We start from the raw sequence: 26,049 nt of genomic DNA on the forward strand, positions 1-26,049 counted from the left end.
TAAGGATGGAATATTGCTGAGTGCGGTGTTCCCGAGCAGGGAACTGCCCAGTGTACCTTCATCTACAGTCTGTTATTACATCACTTGGAAATTGAATTCCTCAAACACAAGCATACATTTTGTTTCTTCAACTGACAAAATACTTTGACACGTAAGTGGTTAATTTACTCTTCACTAAACATGACGTGAAACATCATGAGCACCCAGTGATCAGAGGACGAGAAAGCGTCCCTTTAAAACATAGACGAGGAGTCTCTTTAAAAGCGTTTGAAGACACGAGATGGCAAATCAGATTCCATGGAAAATTCTCACAAGACAGGATTCCCCACTTTGGGCTTTCCAAAGCACCAGAACAGGATATTTTTAATCCTAAACAGCGACAATCGTGGTTGTGTCAGAAACTGCACGCGGCACGCAATCGGTCTGCAAAAAGCGCCCCTTTAGCGACACGTGTGCGTACATTTCGTCAGCTGGCAGCCATTCGGCTCGCGGAGACGTGGTTTTATGAGCCACGGTAACTTGTATGCAATACTCTGGAGACAGGCTACGCATATATCAAATATCAAAATTAATTTGTTGCAGATATGGCGACCTTTCATCGAATGGAAGCTTCGCGCGTCTGTCACAGTGATAATGTTACGATGGCCGAGGGGCACACGGGGAATCTATGACACGTTCGTCGCGAGGCTGATGGCACACGGGATCGTTATAGTCTGTTTCTGGTGGTCGCACAAAACACTATTGCGTCGCAGTTGGAAGATAAACAGTTGTGACGTGGGTTTCTTCCACCATCAGCTCCGCTGTGTACAAGTGTGTGGAGGGGGATGTGTCGGCTATTAGATCAGCAGATCTGTGACAGCCATATGATGTGGGTGTTTGTCGTACAAGACTGATGGTATCTTTTTTGACACCGTTGTTGGCAACGTTCCAGCTATGTCATCACGGCCGGAAAATAATCTAGTCTGGACCCGATAAACCGGAGGTGAAATCAACACCAAATGTATTATGGTAAATCTGAGAACCTGCATCATGAAATACGTCGTTAGCAGATAAACGATGGCAAACGCAACGAAGTCACACATTATGCCGGGGACGGAGTGGTAGCCTAGTGGTTAAAGCGTTTGTCGTCACGCCGAAGACCCGGGATCGATGCCCCACATGGGTACAATGTGTGAAGCCCATTTCTGGTGTTGCCTGACGTTATATTGCTGGAATATTGCTCCGGGGGCGTAAAACCATACTTACTAACACATTATGTCCAAACGATCTCCGTTTTGTGTGTTGTTTAACGCCGCACTCCGCAATATCCCAGCTATATGACTGCGGTCTATAAATAATCGAGTCTGGACCGGACAATCCAGTGATTGATGTCATGAACATCGATCCACGCAATTGGGACACGATGACATGCATCAGCCGTGTCAGCGAGCTTGACCAACCCATCCCGTTAGTCGCCTATTACGACAAGCATAGTCGCCTCTTACGACAAGCATAGTCGCCTCTTACGGCAAGCATGGGTTGCTGAAGACCTATTCTACCCCGGATCTCCACGGGTCTCTGTTTTGACGACCTTCATGACAACCACGGAGTCCCGGGAGCTGCCTCTGAAACCCCCGGAATGTGAGGAGGCTGGGCATCTGAGGATCGTGTAGGATATATGGCAATCATCTGAGCTAGGACCTGGCTGGCTCAATGTAAAATAGTACCCGATGGTGTGGATCGATCTTACCATTGTCTGTTTGTCTCATCCAGAAACACATCCTTTGTACCATCAACCATGATACAAGAGTGATACTTCTTCTAATAGCATGCGGGATTGGGTTAAAGCCGGTTCGATTCTCCACATGGGTACACACTGTACGATGTCTGGTCTCCGCCGTGATATTGCCGGAATATTGCTAAAATATTGTTAAAGTGACGTAAAACCACCCCGAGAGCAACTGTCAGTACAGCTTTATAACGCAACTCGAGCGTCACTTCGCTTTGGCCTGCATGAATTCGAATAAGTAACTGAATTATCTCTTAAGATCAGGGCATATTTGACGGGAAGTTGAAGCCGGATCCTATAATTATTTACAATTAAATAACTAAACATGACCTAATTGTCAGTGCGCCTTTAAATACATAATACAAAGGAAACGTATTTATGTTCTAAACGTCAAGAATAATTTAACTATTAGTTAAGATAAACTAATTGCGTCTGGTCAAATCTGGTGTTCAGGTGGTCAGCTACTCCTGCACTGTCCTTACTGGACAGCCGATTGGTCATTCATTCGTTTTTTCCGAAGATGATGGGCACTTGAGGCCTATTCTGCATCGGATTCTCAAAGCGGCTGACACGTTTAAAGACAAGGACAGATAAACCGACACTAAACAAGAGCAGCGCCCGCAGAAATTGAAAGTTAATTTCCCTGTAGTTTTCAGAATGTTCCTCGAGGATGCATGGCTGGTCCGGTGGTAGGAGACACAATTAAGCGTGCCAGGGTCCGTGGTATCAAAATTCAGTCCGTCCCGTTTTGTCCCTGGTCAGTTCTTTGTTGCGATTCCAGGTCTGAATGGGATCCAACGTCCCCGACTGGCCAACTATAATGTCTCCAGTCTCCTTTAAAATAATCTTCTAAACCCTTTTGCCACCGGAAGTGACGTCACCATATTTATATCTAACTAAGCACAGGGTTTCTATCGCACGGATATGAAGAGTGATTTGCCGGGTCGACTATTATTAGCATCGCGCTGTCGTGCTCAAAACGAAGCTGGAGTAACGGATGGATGTTTGCCATTATAGAACAGAGGTTTAATACCTCATGCTTATTGCAAGAGCCGAGTAAATGGGGATCGGGTGGTCAGACTGCGTTGACTGCGGTTCCGTGGTCGTTGCTCATTCTGTTAATCTCCTGATGCCACAGAACGACGTCATATTGTTGGAGAATTGTCGACTGTGGCGTAAAACAACATCCACTCAGTCCCTGGTCACGACCCGGGAAGATTCCGGGGTAGAATAGGTCTTCAGCAACCCATGCTTGCTGTAAAAAGGGACTATGCTTGTCGTAAAAGGCGACTAACGGGATCGGGTGGGCAGGCTCGCTGACTTGGTTGATGTATGTCATCGATCCCAATTGCGTGGATTGATTCTCATGATATTAATCACTGGATTGTCTGGTCAAGACTTGATTATTTACAGACCGCCGTCATATAGCTGGAATATTGCTGAGTGCGGCGTAAAACAACAAACCAACCAACCCTGGTCACCATACATCACCGAGGGCTTCCCCCAAGTGGACCACGTCTGCAACCCTACGTCAGAGACAAAAGAAGAGAATCAACGTTTATTTAAGTGTCACATGTTAAATACAGAAAAATTAAAAACGTGGAAATGAGAAATTCATATAACATTCCGCTATGAATACTTGTAAAAATGGAGGCACACTATCCATGAGACACTGAAATGACAATGTGAAACTGTAGTTGACTGTTTGATGAAACCAGGGGGTGTTCACCTACACTGACAGCTGCCACTCACTGTAGTCAACCGTTAGATGAAACCAGTGGGTGTTCACCTACACTGACAACTGGCACTCACTGTAGTCAACCGTTAGATGAAACCAGTGGGTGTTCACCTACACTGACAGCTGATCCTTACTGTAGTCAACCGTTAGATGAAACCAGTGGGTGTTCACCTACACTGACAGCTGGTGCTCGCTGTAGTTAACCGTTAGATGAAACCAGTGGGTGTTCACCTACACTTACAGCTGATCCTCACTGTAGTCAACCGTTAGATGAAACCAGTGGGTGTTCACCTACACTGACAGCTGGTGCTCGCTGTAGTTAACCGTTAGATGAAACCAGTTCATGCATGTTCGCTTACACTGACAACTGAAAAAATCTTTAATTAACATAGTTTTCACATCAAGGTGATAAAAATATATAGATCTAGTGACATGTGTGCTGTTTGTCGCCGCGCACTTTCAAGGGATTATTTTCTAAACCAGCACACATGTTGCTAATGTGGGTTCTCGCAGTGCTTGATCGCATTAAAATCTATTCAGGTGCAAATAGTTGCTTGCAAAGAGTTCAAATAGTGAAGTTATCGTAGGTTTGAGAGTGCAGCATAGTGCAGAGAGCGAACGAGTTGGGTTTAAGGCCGTTTTACAATACTTCAGCTACACCACCACGTGTTATTCTTCAAGGGTGTTGGATGTTTTTCCTTGCAAACTTTGCCCGGGGTTTAATACAGAGGAGTGAGTGAGTGAGTTGGGTTTAACGCCGCTTTTAACAGTATTCCAGTTATATCACGGCGTGTCAGCTTAATGTGGGAGGAAAGCCCGAAGTGATGCAGGTCTCAGACGTTTACCACTTCGGTGAAACCCACGAGCACGGGTATGGTGCTGACAAACCTAGAAACATAATCGGGGCGAACCGGGATTCGAACCCACAATCATAGGTTTCTGGCGTGCCCAAGGGACGCAACTCTGCACAGCGAATCGCGGCGCCTTAGACGACTGGGCCACCCGTGCCCCCTTAATAAAGAGGAAGCCCTTGAAGATCCTGGTTCGGATAGGTCTCCAGCTACCCATGCTTGTCTTAAGAGGCGACTAACGGGATCGGGTGGCCAGGCTCGCCGACTTGGTTGACGTATGTCATCGTATCCCAATTGCATAGATCGATGCTTATGATGTCAATCACTGGATTGTCTGTTCCAGACTCGATTATTTACAGACAGCTGTCATATAGATGGAATATTGCTGAGTGCGGCGTTAAACAAACAAACAAACAAACACAACTATGAAACCTAAAGAAAATATATCAAAACTACAATGCAACCTCGTCTATCCGGGCTCTGTTTATGAAGCAGTTCATTACGATCCAGGGCGGTGTGGTAGCCACTTTGTTAAAGCGTTGGCTCGTCACGCCGAAGACCCGGGTTCGATTCCCCAAATGGGTACAATGTATGAAGCCCATTTCCCGGCGTATCCCCTCCGTGATATTGCTGGTATATTGCTCCAGGGCAATAAGTCGCGAGTGAGTTAGGTGCGGCGATTCACTGCCCAGGGACTTTCACTCTATTCACTCACTCCTCGAGATGTGAAGCACACTGACGATGTCGCCACCGACCACGTGACGTCATCCAGCGCCAGAGTCCCAGACATGCGCATTGTATCGCCTCAAAACTTGCGCTCGCTGCCCTACAGAATATCTTTCACGTTCGCCTGAACATAAAACATTGCTCGTCTATAGCAATGACAGTTTTAGTTGCTCCGACAGCGGCGCTAATAGTTACATGTGTACACACGTTTGTATGTGGTACGTTCACGGGGGTTGCGGGGGGGGGGGGGGGGGGGGGGGGGGGGGGTCGGCACGTTCATGTTACCCGTAGTCACCAGCTGACGCTTAAGGGTACCCTGTTTGAAGGGCTGTGACGTCAGCAGGAGAACAAGAGAAACACGTGCGTTGACAGACGGCGATGGTAGAATTGCACAAGTCTCTAAGGCAATAATTATTAGTGTAAACTATAAGTTCTAGATTATGTAAATAATAAGAGCAAGTTGGCCCTATAAGAAACTGGAGTCCTTAGAAGTGTCCACATTTCTAGACTTGCCCATTAGGAGGATATAGTTACAATACATCCATGGGTTTTTCTTTCAGTACAGCCTTGGAGCAAGGCTAATGGAGATGGTTGCGCTAATATATAAAATGCATTTTGGTTTCAGATAAACAGGTTGAAGAGAAGTGGAGGGGGTCACTCGTAACACGACAAAAGTGTCGAGAAACATGCATCATATTAGGAAGAGTGAGTGAGTGAGATTGGTTTTACGCCGCTTTTAGCAATATTCCAGCAATATCACGGCGGGGGACACCAGAAAAGGGGCTTCACGCATTGTACCCATGTCGGGATTCGAACCCGGGTCTTCGGCGTGACGAGCGAACGCCTTAACCACTGGGCTACCCGACCGCCCCCATATTTGGAAGAGCATTAAAGAAAAGAACATTCATTACTCCGATTCAACATGAATACTATTTCTGCTATAGTCATGTTAACAAACGGGGGGCACAGGGGGCCCAGTCATCTAAGGCGCCGCGATTCGCACTGCAGAGTTGCGTCCCTTGGGCACGCCAGAAACCTATGATTGTGGGTTCGAATCCCGGTTCGCCCCGATCATGTTTCTAGGTTTGTCAGCACAATACCCGTGCTCGTGGGTTTTCACCGAAGTGGTAAACGTCTGAGACCTGCATCACTTCGGGCTTTCCTCCCACATTAAGCTGACACGCCGTGATATAACTGGAATACTGTTAAAAGCGGCGTTAAACCCAACTCACTCACTCACCCACCATGTTAACAAACTACTTTGGCAACTCTGCGTCATGAGGATGGTCAGATTAAAATGGTTTCGTATTTCGGGAACCTCCCCAGATATATTAGGGAACATGTCTCCTCACTACATTCATGATAACACATCTTTAGATAAAGGGCCTTCGTTAACTTTGTGAAACGTGCTGTCATTGTTAACTGACAGTGTCAGCAACGCAAGCGTCCGATTGGTGGGTGTCCGTATCAGATAGTCCGTGATAACGAGGGATAGAGGACATCCGTATTAATGCCTTTCCGCTTTTTTCATAATGCTATACCATTTCCACAGGGTACATGTCCGTTCATACGAGGTGTTTTCACTCCCGGAATAAACAGGAAATTGGTCGTTAATATGAGGTTGTAATATTTCTACTGTAAACATGTCCGTCCATATGAGGTTATGCTCTTCCGAAATTAAGATGATATTGGTCGTTAATATGAGGTTTTACTATTTCTACTATAAGAATGTCGTCCATATATGGTTATACTCTTCCGAAATTAAGATGATATTGGTCGTTAATATGAGGTTTTACTATTTCTACTATAAGAATGTCGTCCATATATGGTTATACTCTTCCGAAATTAAGATGATATTGGTCGTTAATATGAGGTTTTACTATTTCTACTATAAGAATGTCGTCCATATATGGTTATACTATTCCGAAATTAAAATGATATTGGTCGTTAATATGAGGTTTTACTATTTCTGCTGTAAACATGTCGTCCATATATGGTTATACTCTTCCGAAATAAAGATGATATTAGTCGTTAATATGAGGTTTTACCATTTCTGCTGTAAACATGTCGTCAATATATGGTTATACTCTTCCGAAATTAAGATGATATTAGTCGTTAATATGAGGTTTTACTATTTCTGCTGTAAACATGTCGTCAATATATGGTTATACTCTTCCGAAATTAAGATGATATTAGTCGTTAATATGAGGTTTTATTATTTCTGCTGTAAACATGTCGTCAATATATGGTTATACTCTTCCGAAATTAAGATGATATTGGTCGTTAATATGAGGTTTTACTATTTCTACTATAAGAATGTCGTCCATATATGATTATACTCTTCCGAAATTAAGATGATATTAGTCGTTAATATGAGGTTTTATTATTTCTGCTGTAAACATGTCGTCCATATATGGTTATACTATTCCGAAATAAAGATGATGTTGGTCGTTAATATGAGGTTTTACTTTCGCTAGAGTGCGTGATTACGAGGGATGCCTGAGCCGAATGTCTGAGCCAAACTATGATGGACCGCATTGATTGGTTGCTAATTATTTTTCAACATAATCCCCCTAGAGGTCCACGCAATTCTACCAACGATACTTGGGTGACTTGGTCCCAGTGGTGTAAATTTCCTACACAGTCGAAATTACGTCATCATCATTTGCATAATGCTGGCCAGGCAGTCCTTTCTTCAAATCTTGGGAAAATCAGGAGGGAATCTTACAGTACCAAATGTGGAGAGTGAGTGAGTTGGGTTTTCGCGATTCGCTGTGCAGAGTTGCGACCCTTGAGCACGCCAGAAACCTGTGATTGTGGGATCGAATCCCGGTTCGCCCCGATTATGTTTCTAGGTTTGTAAGCACCATGCCCGTGTTCGTTGGTTTCACCGAAGTGGTAAACGTCTAAGGCCTGCATCACTTCGGGCTTTCACACGCCGTGATATATATATAACTGGAATACTGTTAAAAGCGGCGTTTAACCCAACTCACTCACTCACTCACTGAACCATACTAAACATACAAACATATAGAAAAATATATAAAGTGCCGGGCAAAAGAAAGTATACACTTGAAAAAATTGACCCATAAAATACAAAAGTTATCAAAGCGTTACTTGGCTGAAAAAATTTTAAGGTCCAAAACACAACTATGATTCCCGTATCATATACATCACCATCGAATAACCATTTCTTCTTTGTTTCATTTTTAGCCATCATCAAACATGACTGTATACTTTCTTTTGCCCGCCAGTTTACATCAATCATTTAGGGCTATGTTTTGAACTAAAATAGAACGATTACAAACAAATGTTTCACAAATTATTTGCAGTCATCTAGCATGTCACTTCTGTATTAGTTAAGTGCATCTCACCTTTTCCCAAACACTGCATCCGAGCGGGCACGGCACGGGACACTCAGTTCCCCGTGGTAAACTCAATCAACAGCTGCGTTTCTTATGCACATGTGTATATACAAAGCATACTCATAAAAAGAAAGATTATCTCTTGTACCAGTTGTGCTATGGAATGGTTGAAATTGTGCTAATGCGAAAACTGATTTTTTTTTTCACCTGTACTGGCTTCACGAGTGCTGTGAACGATACGAGAGTGTTCTCGGCTATTGTGTGCGATCTCTCATCAGATAAGCAGATATTTACACCCATTGTATTACAGTACATTGATTGTGACGGATGTATAGAGACACACTCAGAGAACTCGGGCATGGGTGAAGTGAGGTGAGGTGAGGTTTGGGGAATGGGGTTGTGAGATCTGAGTTAACGCACGTAAAGTTTTAAATGGTTCGTTGATTCATCATGAGGTGGATGAAATTTGGTTTAACGTCGCATTCACGATTATTGCCTCACATTGAGACACTCAGACACAGTATACTGACTCCGACCAGTCCTTGTTTTATCCCCTTGATGCCGAGTGCAAGACGGGGATCGAACCCCCGACCTTCTCTGGGCGGACGGACGCTGTGTGTGTGTGTGTGTGTGCGTGCGTGCGTGCGAGCGTGCGGTGCAGTGCAGTTTAACAATTCCACACTTACCAATCTAAGTGATAAAATTAGGCAAGTCAAACTAGGGACTAGTAGTACTATAGGGTCAGCTTTTGAGACTGACCTGAGGACTATCATATTTTGCCCCCCCCCCCCATTTTATTTTAATTATTTGAAAAACGCGTAACTGTCCTTCTCGTCATTCGGCAGGCTCTGCGCTAGCTCTTGGACATTGAACTCCTATACAATAGGATAGTTACCTCAGCAAGGCGGGGTTATTCATACACGGCCCTAGAAATAACGCAAGTAACGGGTATTTGAAGCTGTATTATGGATAAACTGAAATCCAACTCCGTGTGACCACCTTGGTGTGTGAGAGCGACGCTTCAACATAGCGTCACGTACAGTTAACCCTTTAATCCTGACAGGCGGCAGATTACAAACTATCATGGATATGGATACGTATTTATGACCCGTTGGTTATATGTACTGTTTCTTTAGGTTTCCAGCAGTAATCGTCAGTAATGTGGGGAATAATAATAATAATAGTGAGTGAGTATGGTTTTACGCGGATTTAGCAATGTTACAGCGGGGGGACATGAGAAATGGGATTCACCCATATGGGGAATCGAACACGGACCTTCGGCGTGAATAGCAAACGCTTTTACCATTGGGCTACCCCACCCCCCATTCCAACAACAACAATAATAATAATAATACTGATGATGATGATGATGATGATGATGATGATGATTAGTGTGCACTCGATTTTTATTCTCTTTTCCCTGGGGAGTATGTACAACCCAGGCGTTAGAAGGTTAACTTCACACTGCCATCTCATCCTACCGGGTACCCATTCACTGCTGCGTGACCAGAGGCATATTTCGAACAAATGCTTACATATGCTTCAGTGCAGGGGAAGGACCGAAACGCTAGACACGCTTAGGAGTCAAGCTGCAGAACACGGTCACCCATGCAACTACTCTCCGCAACCGGCGTTGCTTAAGTTCGCTTAATCTGTGAACTGGGCGTTCTCAAAGAGGACCAAGGGGCTCCAAGTGTTTGTGGATTAACAGGGTCCGGACTCACGAGGTGTCCCCATACTGTGTCGAGTTGTTTGTCGACTGGGTCGTTGCTATTTTCATAGTGTGCGAGCGGCAGGGTGAAATTTGCATTCGGTACATAAATCATATCAACATTTTTCATATTGCAGAATTGTTAATGACAATTAGAATGCGTTTATTCATGAAGTGAATCGATTTCCTTGTCTGATAAGACAAATTGTGTCTAACTAGAAAACACGTTAACCGTCTGTATCTAACGACTGTGCCCCTGTTAACGTGAAAAGGAAAATGATTACATATATCTTATAACTCTTGAGACATTGAAAAAAACCAGACGTTTGATAATAGGATAAATCGTGGCCGATGGGGAACGAAACTTTAATTGTTTTGCACAAAATATTCCATCCCTCGGTTTTTCATGTTTATATGCAAGAAATATGAATACATGTTTTACTATATCAGCCAAAGTAGAGACAATATACGTCAACCTTAATGACACTTACAGCACTCTTGACACAGCAGCATCGCTCGACATATACAGCAATTCTAAACGGCGAAATGTCTCCCTAACGTGCGCGTATATGTGAACACCGAGGGGTCCATCCAACGATCAAGTTAAAAAGTGGCTTCATCGCGCCGTTTTATTTCAAATTCTATGAAATTATCCTGTCTGAGCGGAGCTCGGGGAATGACCTTGGGGATTTCAATAGATTCCCTCCCTCAAAAATCCCCCAAATCGCCGCTCTTTGTGCAAGAGAAAATCCTGTTTTACGCGAAAAGCCGCTCGCTTGAACACCGAGACTCCTTACAGGGCCGTTATGTACATCTGCGGAGCTCGTCAGCAGCGTGCTAAATAGATTCTTGTAACACCAAGTCGCCTATTTATTGATGTGTATACGAAAAAAGCGAGGGTTCAGGTTTCGTCGAATGTAAGCAAAGCCTTCCCTAACTGCTTCTTTTTTTCCTCCGCCGACCGATAAAAAGACGAGACTGCCGTTAGTAAGCTTAGACGCATGGTAAATCAGCGAATCCCCTTTAATGCTCCTTTGCCATTATGAAACGATCGACGATGGATTTTTTGGGTCGTTTCCACACTCAGCGCCGGGTTCCAGTTGGTGTTGAGCTCGTCTTGCGTTCCCGCAACCTCTCAGTCTCGAGGCTGTGTCACGCGCAATTAGTATGGGTGATGTGTCATGTTGGAGGTCGAGAGGTGGGGAGGGTCTGGCCGGGACGGATATCTCTGGGTATGGATCGAGTAAGGCTTGATAGGTATAGATCGTTGTCAACGTTGTGATCGAACAACAACGTGTTCAGTCGTCGCCTTTGGCTATTAGTGTTTCTGTGTCTCCGGTTTATATTCCACTTTGATATATAAGAATTCTACCATCTGTGGTTTCTTGTTTGTATGTTATGGGTACTTGAAAAATAACAACATTCTGTACCAGTCTGCGTTATTCCGAGGAGATATCACACCTCTCAGATAACTGCACTTTGTTTATTGAAAAGGTAATTACCGGTCGCGAATGACGTCACTGACGCGATCTTTATATGGAACGACAATTAACGGATAAGATTCCTTTGAGACGGAACAATCAACACAGTTCATGACAAAAATATCTTTAGCGGAACGTTCCAGACTGACTGCGTGGTTGCGTCACTAATCCCGATTGGGTAATTTGGTTCCCAATACACGTAGATGGAAGGTCGTTCTCGCAAATCAATTACAAGGGGTGAGTGTGTGTTTGTTTGTTTGTTTGTTTGTTTGTTTGTTGTTTATTTGTTGTTTAACGCCGCGCTCAGCAATATTCCAGCTATGTGACGGCGGTCTGTAAATTAATCGAGTCTGGACCAGACAATCCCGTGATTGACATCATGAACATCGATCCACGCAATTTGGATCGATGACAAGCATCAACCAAGTCAGCGAGCCTGACCACCCGATCCCGTTAGTGGTCTTTTACTACAAACATAGTCGCCTTCTACGGCAAGTATGGGTTGCTGAAGACGGTGAGTGAGTGAGTGAGTGTGTGAGATTAATGCCGCTTGTAACAGAATGTCGTGTTCGCTAAATAGTGGCAGGAAAATCAAACTGCGGCAGGTGGGGGACGTTTACCATCTTGTAGAACTCCGGAGCATGGGTATTTGTGCTAGCAGACCAAAGATCGTATCTTGGTTTCAAACTCTAGATTAGCGGATCCTGGACACTAAGGGACATAACTATCGTCGATTTGTGGACAGGGTAACAGAAACACGATGATTTGATATCCAGATAAATTGCATAACATTCTACCTAGCGTCTCAATAACCAATCTAAACATGAACAATTCATTATTTTGTTTGATTCTCTTCCATTACTTCAGGCTAAGGCTGGGACGGGTAACTCGGGTACACGGGTCGGGCGGGTACTGAGTAGGACCCGGGTACCCACAGGACTACCCGGACCCGTGCACGTGATATATTGTTTAATGACAAAAAATATCTGGAACTCTACGGTTACACTACAAATCACTAATTCCTTCTGATTTTTCATATGGTTGAATAGTCCTGCACCATGACCGTGGAATATATATATTTTATGGGGAAAAAAATATATCTGGAAACGCATACAAAAGCAAGTCTAGCCAGCTCAAGCTAGCTCTATTATAGGGATTTTTTTTTAATCTTAGAGTCAAGAAATATATTATGAATATAAGATTTCATAGACTAAATGTTAGTCTAATGGTTGAATAAAGATATAACTTAATTCAACTTCAGTGTATGAATGACCAGGTTGTTTAATGCATGTATCTAAATACGTTTTGCCAGGGCTATTCTAAAAATGTTCCCAATCGGACATTTAGAGACATCTCCTGAGACCTACAGTGGGTACCCGGGTAGGGTCGGGTAATAGGGGATTGGGTACCCGGTTAGTAAATTTGGACTCGTCCCAGCCCCACTTCATGCTTTTAAAAATATGTCATGTAAACATACTTTTTCACTTGAAATTATTGAATTATTAATGATCTTCCTACTGGTTAATATGATCATCTTTTGTTGGTTACCCAGCCATGTTGGAATCAATGGTAACACCATGGCCGATGCTACTGAAAATCTGTGACGCCACTTCTGATCCCTTACAGTGATTACAAACCAGTGATCAGATCTTACATCCGGGATCTAAAGCAAAAAATGGAAGTGGGACACCCAAGTAGGTATCAATAACTAAGTTGCATTAAATGAAGCTAACTATCGGTTACACCTACTTGGGTTGTCAGTCCAGATTTGAAAAAGTCATTCTGAGACCATATACTCATGAATATTCAGTGAAAGGTGAGGATCCTCCGTTTCGTATCTCTTGTGATGAAGGAATCACAGTCAAGTATGTCCTGCTTGACTGTGTTGATTTTTCTACCACAAGGGATAAATATTTCAGTGTTAAAACAGTCAAGGACCTTTTTAGTCATGTTAATTCTCATTTAATAGTGTGCTTTTTAAAGAAAATAGAACTTATTCATAAATTTTGATGTACGTAGTGTATATATATTTTTTTAATTAGTAGTGCTAATTAGTAACTTAGATTGTTAGTGGCGGTTCCCTCCAGAAGGGCTGAAATAACGTCAAATTATTGTCCCCCTAAGAGGGTATGTACGTTTTGTACATGCCAGACTTTTTATCGTAGTATATTCGTCATTTTAATCTGTGACTTAACTGGTAAACTATCGCCAGTGACTGAAGGGATTATATAAATCCTGCCGGGGTCCATGCAGGAAGCAAAGGTACTGTAAGTCCCCATGGCCCCCACTATGATTATCTCCCCTTAGTTATTGGCGATATTTATCCCATTTTGATATTGTGTTGTTGACTAATACTTTATTCTCTGAAATGTCCCCTTCTCGTTTTAAATCGAACTCGTTCTTGAACTGTCCATCGATGTTTTTATTTGGTGCAAACATATGTTTTATTAGTGTATAACTAAATATTAACTCACTCACTCACCTGGCGTATATGCGACTTTACACCTAGAGACGAATAACAAACTTTGTTTGCAACCTCTTTCAAATCTTCACTAACTTCTAACATTTTTATGTGCTTTCCTGAAAGTTCAGATATACAAGTGTATGATAAGATTTAATCTCAGCCTCATTTGTTTGTCTCATTCCTTTAGCTCCAGGGGACACGAGTGGCCCAATGTATGTATGTGTGTGTGTGTGTGTGTGTGTGTGTGTATGTGTGTATGTATATGTGTGTGTGTGTGTGTGTGTGTATGTATGTATGTATGTGTGTGTTTGCGTGCGTGCGTGTGCGTGTGTGTGTGTATGTGTGTGTGTATGTATGTGTGTATATGTGCGTGCGTGCGTGCGTGCGTGCGTGTGTGTGTATGTGTGTGTGTATGTATGTATGTTTGTATGTATGTATGTATGTATGTATGTATGTGCGTGCGTGCGTGCGTGTGTGTGTATGTGTATATGTGTGTGTGTGCGTGCGTGCGTGCGTGTGTGTATGTATGTATGTATGTGTGTGTGTATGTGTGTGTGTATGTATGTGTGTATGTGTGTGTATGTATGTATGTATGTATGTATGTATGTGTGTGTGTGCGTGCGTGCGTGCGTGCGTGCGTATGTGTGTGTGTGTATGTGTGTGTATGTATGTGTGTGTGTATGTGTGTGTGTGTATGTATGTATGTATGTGTATGTGTGTGTGTATGTATGTGTGTGTGTATGTATGTATGTATGTATGTATGTATGTATGTATGTGTGTGCGTGCGTGCGTGCGTGCGTGCGTGCGTGTATGTGTGCGTGCGTGCGTGCGTGCGTGCGTGCGTGCGTATGTTCATGGCGGCGTTAGAAGCCAACTCCCACATTCACCGTTAGATCCACCTGATTGTACAGAGTCTGTGAACCACCATGTGACCATGTTGTTACGTGACTATAGTGTTTCTTAGTTTTAAAGCGCCCCAATGCGCCTGCCAAACAAACTATATATATCCCGCAAACAACAAATGTCCTCACATTCACGTGAAAGTGATGAAGCATGTCAGTAAACAAAGCGTAAATAACACGGTGAGGTGAGGTGAGGTGAGGTGGTGTTTAACGTCTCGTTCAAGATTATTGCACTTTTATAGCGATATGCATTAACGCGTGTGTGTGTCTGTATGTCTCTGTGTGTATGTGGCTACTTGTACTAGTCCGACTAATGCAGACTTCATAGTGCTCGCCCACTGAGATACCATGCCGCAGTTTAACATGAATACGGAGACACAGTATACTGACTCCGAGCCGACCAGTCCTTGTGATAGCCGAGCGCCAGGCAGTTTAACAAGTACCATCTCTTAACGTCTTTTGGTATGACGCGGCCGGGGATCGAACCCCGGACCTTCCGCTATCCGGGCAGACGCTCTATCCACTTGACCACTAAGCGGTTTAAATACCACGGAAACTAATAAATATATATCAACATCTCTTATTAAGCTAGGTTTATGTTTCTCGAACAGGAAAGTTTAAAAAATCAATATATGTACCATTAACAAATATATATAACACGATGTCATTTTTATTAACAATTTGTAGTTAACGCGTTGTTTACCGTTATGCGAATTTCCGCTAATTTCCGTAACGCCATTTCACCATAACATTCGGAATAGATGTTCTCCGGAATACGTGAACACGTGCAGTCCAAAACGGTTTTGTTTCCAATTTATGGAGAAAAAAGCACCAAACCTTCCGCATCACATGTACATTTTAGATGTGTTATTGCATCGAGCGTGGCAATTAGTGGTGCAACATAATTTTCTGAACCAAATGCTTGTATTATTTAATTTGTGCCTCAGCACGGTGTTATTAGTAAATTATACATACACCAGACACAGGTGGCGGGGAAAGGCCTACACGATTGTATCCATTAACAAAAGCGTTTGGCAACAGCTAAAAGTTTAATGAAAGGTTTCACGGGAGCTATTTATGATGATGACGTCAGGACCCGACTTCTCTCTGCTTTCAGAAATTAGTTTAATCCTCTCCGTAAAACTTTGGATATACGGTCACGCAGCAGAGCCTGGTAAAATTAATTTATTTTAAATGGGTGTGTCCCACTTGTTATCAACGCGGGTGGTTATAGTTTGTTTGCGTCACACGGAAGATCTAGGCACCACACTGGTTCAATGTGTGAGCTCAGTCATGAAGTCCCCTGCTGTGGTATTGCGGACTTGCTTTTTAAAAGGGCGTGAAACAACCCATTTGCTTTCTGCTATTGTTTTAAGCTGCGTAAAATGTACCCAATAACTTACGTCCTAAAATTGGAATTTATGCATGTTTCTGATATTCCTAGCGGGATTATATTATTTTTGAACTTCATTCCTCTTCAGAGTGAGTGAGTTGGGTTTAACGCCGCTTTTAACAGTATTCCAGTTATATCACGGCGTGTCAGTTTAATGTGGGAGGAAAGCCCGAAGTGATGCAGGTCTCAGACGTTTACCACTTCGTTGAAACCAATGAGCACGGGTATGGCCCTGATTATGTTTGTAGGGTGGTCAGCACCCACGCACGTGGGTTTCATCAACGTGGTAAACGTCGAAGTCATGCATCATTTTGGTTTTGCCTCCCAAATCAAGCTAGCACGCCCTGATATACTGGTAACATAAACAACTTGAGCTAAACTCCCTCACTCACTTACTTAGTCCGGACGGTTGTAATCAGAAGTACCCAATCTCGTTGTATCCTTCCTGTGTTGCGCCCAAAGGACACCGGTGTCCACTAGACGTGAGTTCCCGTTGTACCAGTTCCACTTGATGTCATCTGAGCATTGTTTCACTTCATGTCATCTGAGCATTGTTTCACTTCATGTCATCTGAGCATTGTTTCACTTCATGTCATCTGAGCATTGTTTCACTTCATGTCATCTGAGCATTGTTTCACTTTACATGATCTTGTTCTACTTGATGTCATCTCGGTATTGTTCCACCTGATGTCACCTCAGCATTGTTCCACCTGATGTCACCTCAGCATTGTTCCACCAGATGTCACCTCAGCATTGTTCCACCTGATGTCACCTCAGCATTGTTCCACTTGACGTTATCTGAGCATTGTCCAACCCAATGTCATCTCAGCAGTGTTCTCCTTGACGTCACCTCGGCAGTGTTCCACTTGACGTCATCTCAGCATTGTTCTACTTAATGTCATCTCAGCATTGTTCCACGTAATGTCATCTCAGCATTGTTCTACTTAATGTCATCTCAGCATTGTTCCACTTGACGTTATCTGAGCATTGTCCAACTCAATGTCATCTCAGCAGTGTTCCACTTGACGTCATCTCAGCATTGTTCTACTTAATTTCATCTCAGCATTGTTCCACTTAACAGCATTGTTCCATTAAATGTAACCTCAGCATTGACCAACTCGATGTCACCTCGGCAATGCTCCACTTGACGTTATCTTGGTATTGTTTCATTTAATGTCACCTCAGCAATGCTCCACTTGACGTTATCTTGGTATTGTTTCATTTAATGTCACCTCAGCAATGCTCCACTTGACGTTATCTTAGCATTGTTCTACTTGACGTTATCTTAGCATTGTTCTACTTGACGTTATCTTAGCATTGTTCTACTTGACGTTATCTTAGCATTGTTCTACTTGATGTCATCTGAGCATTGTTCCACGTGACGCCATCACAGTATTGTTCAACATAATGGCGACTGAATCGGGGAACAATTATTTGAATTTGAAACGGACTTCACTTCAGATGCTGTATTTGATTATTTGTTTGTTTGAGTCGGTAATTTGTCAGATGGATCACTGCGATTTTTAATAATCAATTGGTAAATAAACTGGGAATACTAGCAACACAGTTCTTGGGAATTCAAGCAAAACAGTTTTTGGGGAATACTAGCAACACAGTACTTGGGAAGTAAGCAACAGAGTTCTTGGGAATACTAGCAGCACAGTACTTGGGAATGTAAGCAACAGCGTTCTTGGGAATACTAGCAGCACAGTACTTGGGAATGCAAGCAATACAGTTCTTGAGAATACTAGCAGCACAGTACTTGGGAATGCAAACAATACAGTTCTTGGGAATACTAGCAACACAGTACTTGGGAATACTGGCAGCACAGTACTTAGGAATGTAAGCAACAGAGTTCTTGGGAATACAAGCAGCACAGTACTTGGGAATGCAAGCAATACAGGTCTTGGGAATACTAGCAACACAGTACTTTGGAATGCAAGCAATACAGTTCTTGGGAATACTAGCAGCACAGTACTTGGAAATGCAAGCAATACAGTTCTTGGGAACACTAACAACACAGTACTTGGGATACTAGCAACACAGTACTTGGGAATACTAGCAGCACAGTACTTGGGAATGTAAGCAACAGAGTTCTTGGGAATACTAGCAGCACAGTACTTTGGAATGTAAGCAACAGAGTTCTTGGGAATACTAGCAACACAGTACTTGGGGATGTAAGCAATACAGTTCTTGGGAATACTAGCAACACAGTACTTGGGAATACTAGCAGCACAGTACTTGAGAATACTAGCAGCACAGTACTTGGGAATACTAGCAGCACAGTACTTGGGAATGTAAGCAACACAGTACTTGGGAATACTAGCAACACAGTACTTGGGAATACTAGCAGCACAGTACTTGGGAATGTAAGCAACAGAGTTCTTGGGAATACTAGCAGCACAGTACTTTGGAATGTAAGCAACAGAGTTCTTGGGAATACTAGCAACACAGTCCTTCGGGATGTAAGCAATACAGTTCTTGGGAATACTAGCAACACAGTACTTGAGAATACTAGCAGCACAGTACTTGGGAATACTAGCAGCACAGTACTTGGGAATGTAGGCAATACAGTTCTTGGGAATACTAGCAACACAGTACTTGGGAATACTGGCAGCACAGTACTTGGGAATGTAAGCAACAGAGTTCGTGGGAATACTAGCAGCACAGTACTTGGGAATTCACGCAATACAGTTCTTGGGAATACTAGCAGCACAGTACTTGAGAATTCAAGCAATACAGTTCTTGGGAATACTAGCAGCACAGTACTTGGGAATGCAAGCAATACATTGCTTGGGAATACAAGCAAAACTGTGTTTGGGAACACATGCAAAACAATGCTTGGGAATTCAAGCAATACAGTTCTTGGGAATACAAGCAATACAGTTCTTGGGAATACAAGCAATACAGTTCTTGGGAATACAATCAATGCAGTGCTTGGGTAAACAGACAAAGCGGTTCTTGTGAACACAAGCAATACAGTGCTTCCAACGGGGTATGTACATGTATGGCTTGTGACCTTTACATGTATGTTCCTGTAAATTCGTACGTGTCAACGATGGTATTGTATTAAGGTAAACCTGAATATTCAGACTGAAACTGAAGACGAACCAAGCGATTTGAACATCCTGTAAAATGATATTTATTTTCTGTGCTCGGATCCGTGGGAGGTTAATTAGGAATCACAGTCTCGGGGCAGTCAGCCTCACGTGATGGATGTGACTTCTTGTGCTTCACAGCAAGAGACGCGGTACGGCTGTACGCAATGTACTCCGTTAGACGACTGATGCTAAGCCATGCAGCAAGACGACTTGATGTTAGCCCTTCCACGTGACGACAATATGTTAGCCATGCCACGTGACGATTACTAGTATATGTTAGCCTTTCTACGTGACGACTTTATGTGAAGCAGTTCAGCGCGACGACTTTAGATTAGCCTTTCTACGTGACGACTTAAGACGACAATATGTTTGCAATGCTGCATGACTGTATGCTAGCCATGTTACGTGTTGACTCTATGTCAGCAATACAAAGTGACGACTGTGTTAGCCATGCCCACTGACGACTGTATATTAGCCATGACTATATGTTAGCCATGCTACGTGTTGACAGTATGTTAGCCATGTTACGTGTTGACTATATGTTAGCCATGCTACGTGTTGACTATATGTTAGCCATGTCACGTGTTGACAGTATGTTAGCCATGTTACGTGTTGACTATATGTTAGCCATGCTACGTGTTGACTGTATGCTAGCCATGTCACGTGTTGACTGTATGTTAGCCATGTCACGTGTTGACAGTATGTTAGCCATGTTACGTGTTGACTATATGTTAGCCATGTCATGTGTTGACTGTATGTTAGCCATGTTACGTGTTGACTGTATGTTAGCCATGTTACGTGTTGACTGTATGCTAGCCATGTCACGTGTTGACTGTATGCTAGCCATGTCACGTGTTGACTGTATGCTAGCCATGTCACGTGTTGACTGTATGTTAGCAATGTTACGTGTTGACTGTATGCTAGCCATGTCACGTGTTGACTGTGTGTTAGCCATTTCACGTGTTGACTGTATGCTAGCCATGTCACGTGTTGACTGTATGCTAGCCATGTCACGTGTTGACTGTATGTTAGCCATGTCACGTGTTGACATTATGTCAGCAATACAAAGTGGCGACTGTGTTAGCCATGCCCACTGAAGACTGAATATTAGCCATGACTATATGTTAGCCATGCTACCCGTTGACTGTATGTTAGCCACGTTACTCGTTGACTGTATGTTAGCCACGCTACGTGACCGCTGTGTTAGCCATCCAAAGTGACGACTGTATATTAGCTATGTAACGCGTTGGCTATAGGCCATGCTACGTGACGACTAATTGTTAGTCATACAAAATGACGACATTGTTAGCCATGCTCCGTGTCGACTCTGTGGACAATACAGCAGAGCGACTGTATGCAGGCTATGCAACATATAGTACCATAGTTTAACCCTGCTAAACCGGGCATCGTTTGCCTGGAAGCCACGTCGTCCTGGGAACAACTGTTCGCAACGTCTTCACCTATTAACAGTTATTGCATCGCACAAATACTCTTTAGGCCAGAATTTGTAAATAAGCGCGTTTAACTGGAAAGGGTACCGTCAGGATTAACGGAGATCCACTGAATATTTTAGCCAGGCCACGTGACGACTATCTGTTTCATGCTTAATTACCAAATTCCAACACAAAATTTACATAAGTAAATGAACACAATTTTACTCCAAGCTCCTTTCGTCTGGCATTGCCGATTGATCAGAACTCACTCACTCATCCTAACAAGGCGTAAGCAAATCCCTTAAGTAATCTCACCGCATTAGCGTCACTTATGGGAAATTGCCACCCGCGGATTTGAAACCATTCTGAAATACGCCCAATCAGCATGTACGAGAACGTTAGTTTCTCGATGTGTAAAACGTATAAGAATGGAAACGGAGACGGAATAATTCACTAACATCTAATAGGATTTGCTACGGCAGACAGCATACCGCCAGGTTCGGTATTCGTCACAGAGGCGAGCTAACAGAACAATAGGCAAACCTCTCACACGGCAACTGCTGATTACCACAGCCATTTTACTGCGGAGCGGGTAACCTTTCCGCGCAAAAAATAGTCCATCGAAATTAGTAAAGGAAATTACACCGAGGGCTAGTCGGTCGGGCTAGCCGCGCTCGGATGGCGCTTTGTTGAAGTAAAATTGTATGAAAGAAATCCGGAGCGGCCGAAGGCATTGTACAGCGTCCAATATATTAGCATCGATTGACGAAACGGCTCTGCCGTGGCGCTGAGTTACGGCGCGGACTATTACCGCCTGTTACGGCGCATTGATCGGCCGTTTGCGGAGATAGATCGCATTAGGGTCGCATTTTGCCGAACAAGTGATAGCATGGCGCAGAATAGAAGAAAAAAGAGCTGATTAACGATTGTTGGAGATTCGAAGGAAGGCTTTTGTAATCCACTAGGCGAATAAAAGCGCGCAGAGGAATGGCAGGATCTGAATGGATGCAGCGAAATCACGTTCTTGTTTCTATTAAGAACGGGACGAAAGGCTTGTTTTTTTAGTCACAGATAGGTACTGTCGACCGGTACCATGAAACACTTAATTGAATGTCGTCAAAGAAAGTTTAAATACTATCCCACGGAGGTCCTGCTAAGAATGAGTCTCGGGAGAAATAGTGTTTTGTCGAACGTGCCCGCATGCGTCTCGAGTTTTAAGATAATCAAATTGCGTGGTAAAGAACGTGAAAATCGATATCTTAAATGGAAAACCTATCACTGCGCCCAACATATAATTAACCATTATTAAACCGCCGGGGTCCATAAAAAGGGGGTTTTAGTGAATATTCAAGTCACGTGGTAGAAACTATTTTCGCATACACGCCGTTTCTTTCTTCCTATCTCAGCCTCAATTTGTAATTGTAGTCTCAAACTCGTGTCGATGAGGTCGAGGCCCCGAAACTTCAACATTCTCTTTTGAATAAAATCTAAATCATCTACATCTACACCTTAACGATAGTTCCTTGGGTGAATGACCATCAGTGAGATTAGTGAGTGAGTATGGTTTTACGCCGCTTTTAGCAATATTCCAGCAATATCACGGCTGGGGGGACACCAGAAATAGGTTTCACACAATGTACCCATGTCGGGAATCGAACCCGGGTCTTCGGCGTGATGAACGAACGCTTTAACCACTGGGCCACCCGACCGCCCCTCAGCGAGATTAGTCGTGTACGTTCAGTCTAATGAAAACTCAGCAGATTCATCCCAACACTGAGCCAATTATTATACACAGAGAGGAAATTTGTATTTCAACAAATTATAAAATATTATAATTTCGTGCAATATTTATGTATTTACATAGCGCCGCAGTATTGGTCTAATAGAACCGGTAAAGCTGTTACTTCCGGGGAACTATAACGAACAGCACGATCAATAAGCAATATTGAATAACGTGTCCTGTTGTGATGAAGATAATTGCAGCACGCGTTTTTCCGTCCGGGATTGTACCATTTTGTCATCACTTGCCTTTTAAACACGGATACTGCCAGATAGGAAATCGGAGTCTTATTAGAACATGAAATATGAGAATATGATGAATTCCATCTTCGCAATTCAAGCAAACACAGAAACTATTATTTATGAGTTTCTTGCAAAATGTCTTGTGCGGTATTCATTGTCATCGAGGATGTATCGCTTAAACCTCATTCAATGCGACAATTGTAGTTCTCTGTGAACGCATGGAAGGTAAATCGAACCTCTGTCATTGGGGCAGCCTCGTCGTTGTTCAAAGACGTAGACGCTACGTCAACGTGTGTACAAAGGCCCATTCCGGGGGCCCGTTCCACAAAGCGATCTTAGTGCTATGATTGTCGTAAGCCTATTTTAAAGTATGGGAGTTACGATCATCTTAGCGCTAAGATCGCTTTGTGGATCGGGTCCCAGGTGTCCCCAGCATGCGACGTTGCTAAAAGCGGTGTAAAACAATGGACGCTGAGTCGGTCGTACATCTTAGATCGCTTTGTCAATTCCAAACCCCAGAACACTTCCATTGATTCTTATGGTTAGTGATGCCATCATGTAGGGATATACAGATGTGATCACGTGACAATATATAAACAGGTACTTGATTGGTGAAATAGAAGATAATCAGGATGTGAGTGAATTTTATATCACAGAATCTGTGCCAGACAAACCTGTGACTGAAATTATTAAACTCCAATCAGTCTTATCGAAACGGACCACCCGACTCCCTTTTGTCGGCTCTATGACTTGGTTGATGGAGTGGATCGTTGCTCAAGATATCGACCATAGACCGTCTGGTCCAGGTTATACATTTACAGGACAGATTATTTACAGGCCGCCGTCATAAAGCTTGACTTTTGCTTAATCCGCGCGGCGTTTAACAACAGACAAAAACAAAACAACTTAGCGCTACGATCGCTTTGTAAAACGAGGCTGAGGCTATATCAACTACGATGCCCCGATCAACAAAACGTTTGTAGCGCTATGACAGTCGCAAGCCTATATAAATAACACGAGTGCCGTGAAACTCCATGGTACAATACCACGTGTTATTCTTCACAAGGGCGTTGGATTTTTTTACTTGCAAACTTTGCCCGGGGTTTAATACAGAGGAAGCCCGTGAAGATCCGGGTTCGAAATACAGTAAACTACGGTTATAACGAACACGGTTATAACGAACTAACGGATATAACGTACTAACTTTTTAGTCCCGACTATATGCTGTAGTTATGCTGTATATATGCTTATAACGAATTACGGTTATAACGAACTAAAATTAGTAGTCCCTTTGAGTTCGTTATAACCGTAGTTTACTGTAGGTCTCCAGCTACCCATGCTTGTCTTAAAGAGGCGACTAACGGGATCGGGTGGTCAGGCTCGTTGACTTGGTTGACGCATGTCATCGTATCCTAATTGCATAGATCGATGCTTATGATGTCAATCACTGGATTGTCTGGTCCAGATCCGATTATTTTATTTATTCCGCCGTCATATAGCTGGAGTGCGGCGTTAAACAACAATTAACAAAGAAACAAACAAATTGTATAACACTATAGAGTTACGATAGTCGAATAGCAGCAACGCTTTGTGGGACGCAGAGCCTTGATATTGTATTAAGTTCGTAATTGTTTAAAAAAGGCGGCGTTAACCAAAAAATAAACTCACAACAAGCATTTACTGGAGATCATGATGAATGTATTATGGTTATAACTGAAAAGTGTAGGTTAATTGAATATATAACCTTTACCTTTGAAATATACATTTCTTGTACAGTGTATGTCCATGCATGTGAATTGCACATATCTACACCGACCATACGAAAATTAATTTTAAATTTCAGATAAAATGCCTCCGTTTAAAAGTGTTTGAATGACACTATAACGACGGCTGTACAATACCTCGCAAATACAATCTTACCTAGTTGAACGCATGGCGGAAATACCAACGAATACCACCACCATACCATCAGCCGTGGTATGTATTCCCACACCTATATGCGTAGCACTATTGACTAACTGCGCCGTTAAAATGAAATTAATGTTACGATAAACATGCTCGAGTGGGGCTGGCACAACATATATTAGAGCCCTAATCAAGCTTTTGTTACGCAGTCTATCTGTTGTCTGGCAAGCTGTGGTGAAAACAATCTCTCATCACTCAACGACGCCAGTGACCTTATCTCAACAACTGTTTACGTTTTGTTGCAATGGAATTTGTAAATATCGAATTCGGGATTCATTTTAGATTGAAGTTCGTGTTCAGTGTCTTTAAATACGTTTCGACCCCAGGAGCTTAATAGAAGTCGCCATGTGCAGAGAGATGCTCACCCGCTCTGAGAGTGACAGACAGTGCCTAACCCCATAGTCTAAGGGGGATAACTGTGCTGAGCTTGTCGGTCGAAAGAGATTGTGGAAACCAAAACGGGGATTTTATAGCCAGAGTCGTGAGAAAAAAACCGGACGTGGTTTTTTTAATATCTCTAAATATCTAAGTTAATAGACAAATTGTAAGGTTTACGATACATCACCAACGAAAGGTTATTTCGTACTGTTAAGGGATTTATCACCGACTCTGTGGTAACTGTTTTGTGTATTTTGTTAATTAAATATATGAAAGGTATTCCAAATTCAACAATACAAGTATAACGTTAAGAGGGCTATGTAAGTTATAATTATGAAATCAAAGCTATATTAATTAGATTCGTCATAAATTGTAGTGATCATACATTATATTCTATACATTACAACGACTTGAAACTACCTGTTAAACGCAAAATATGCAAATTTTAAAAATCCAAACTTAACTGCACACATTCGTTGTTGCATATCCGTCAAGAGAGAGGTTGCTGTCATCAAAGAAATAACTTAAAAACACATACGTTCTTCCCTGATCCCAATTAAAATGGACAACTTTATGTGGCAAGGGTGCAGGTTTGTTTCAAGGAAAACGCGGGTCTACATATAATGATGCCGTAATTTTCAAGCGCTTGCTAATTTGGGCTGTTTCATCGCTCTTTAACGAACAGGACGCGTGCAAGATACGCTCAGATTTCTCTCCCTTAATCACACCCACGTGATTCACAACCCCAAGA

General features: G+C 42.9%; 1 protein-coding gene across 1 annotated transcript in view; it reads right to left on the bottom strand.

Annotated features, from left to right (window-relative positions):
- Positions 1 to 17,977: 17,977 nt before the first annotated feature.
- Positions 17,978 to 26,049, bottom strand: part of LOC124133245 (protein FAM186A-like) — a 59,047-nt gene continuing 50,975 nt past the window's right edge. The window contains exons 4-5 of the mRNA XM_048401006.1: positions 18,449 to 19,057; positions 17,978 to 18,314 (exon numbers count right to left, since the gene is read on the bottom strand). Of these exons, the coding sequence (XP_048256963.1) occupies positions 17,978 to 18,314; positions 18,449 to 19,057 (946 nt within the window). The remainder of the gene's footprint in view (positions 18,315 to 18,448; positions 19,058 to 26,049) is intronic.

This window comes from Haliotis rufescens, unplaced genomic scaffold (assembly GCF_023055435.1).
Source record: "Haliotis rufescens isolate VD_foot unplaced genomic scaffold, xgHalRufe1.0.p SCAF_20, whole genome shotgun sequence".
NCBI lineage: Eukaryota > Metazoa > Mollusca > Gastropoda > Lepetellida > Haliotidae > Haliotis > Haliotis rufescens.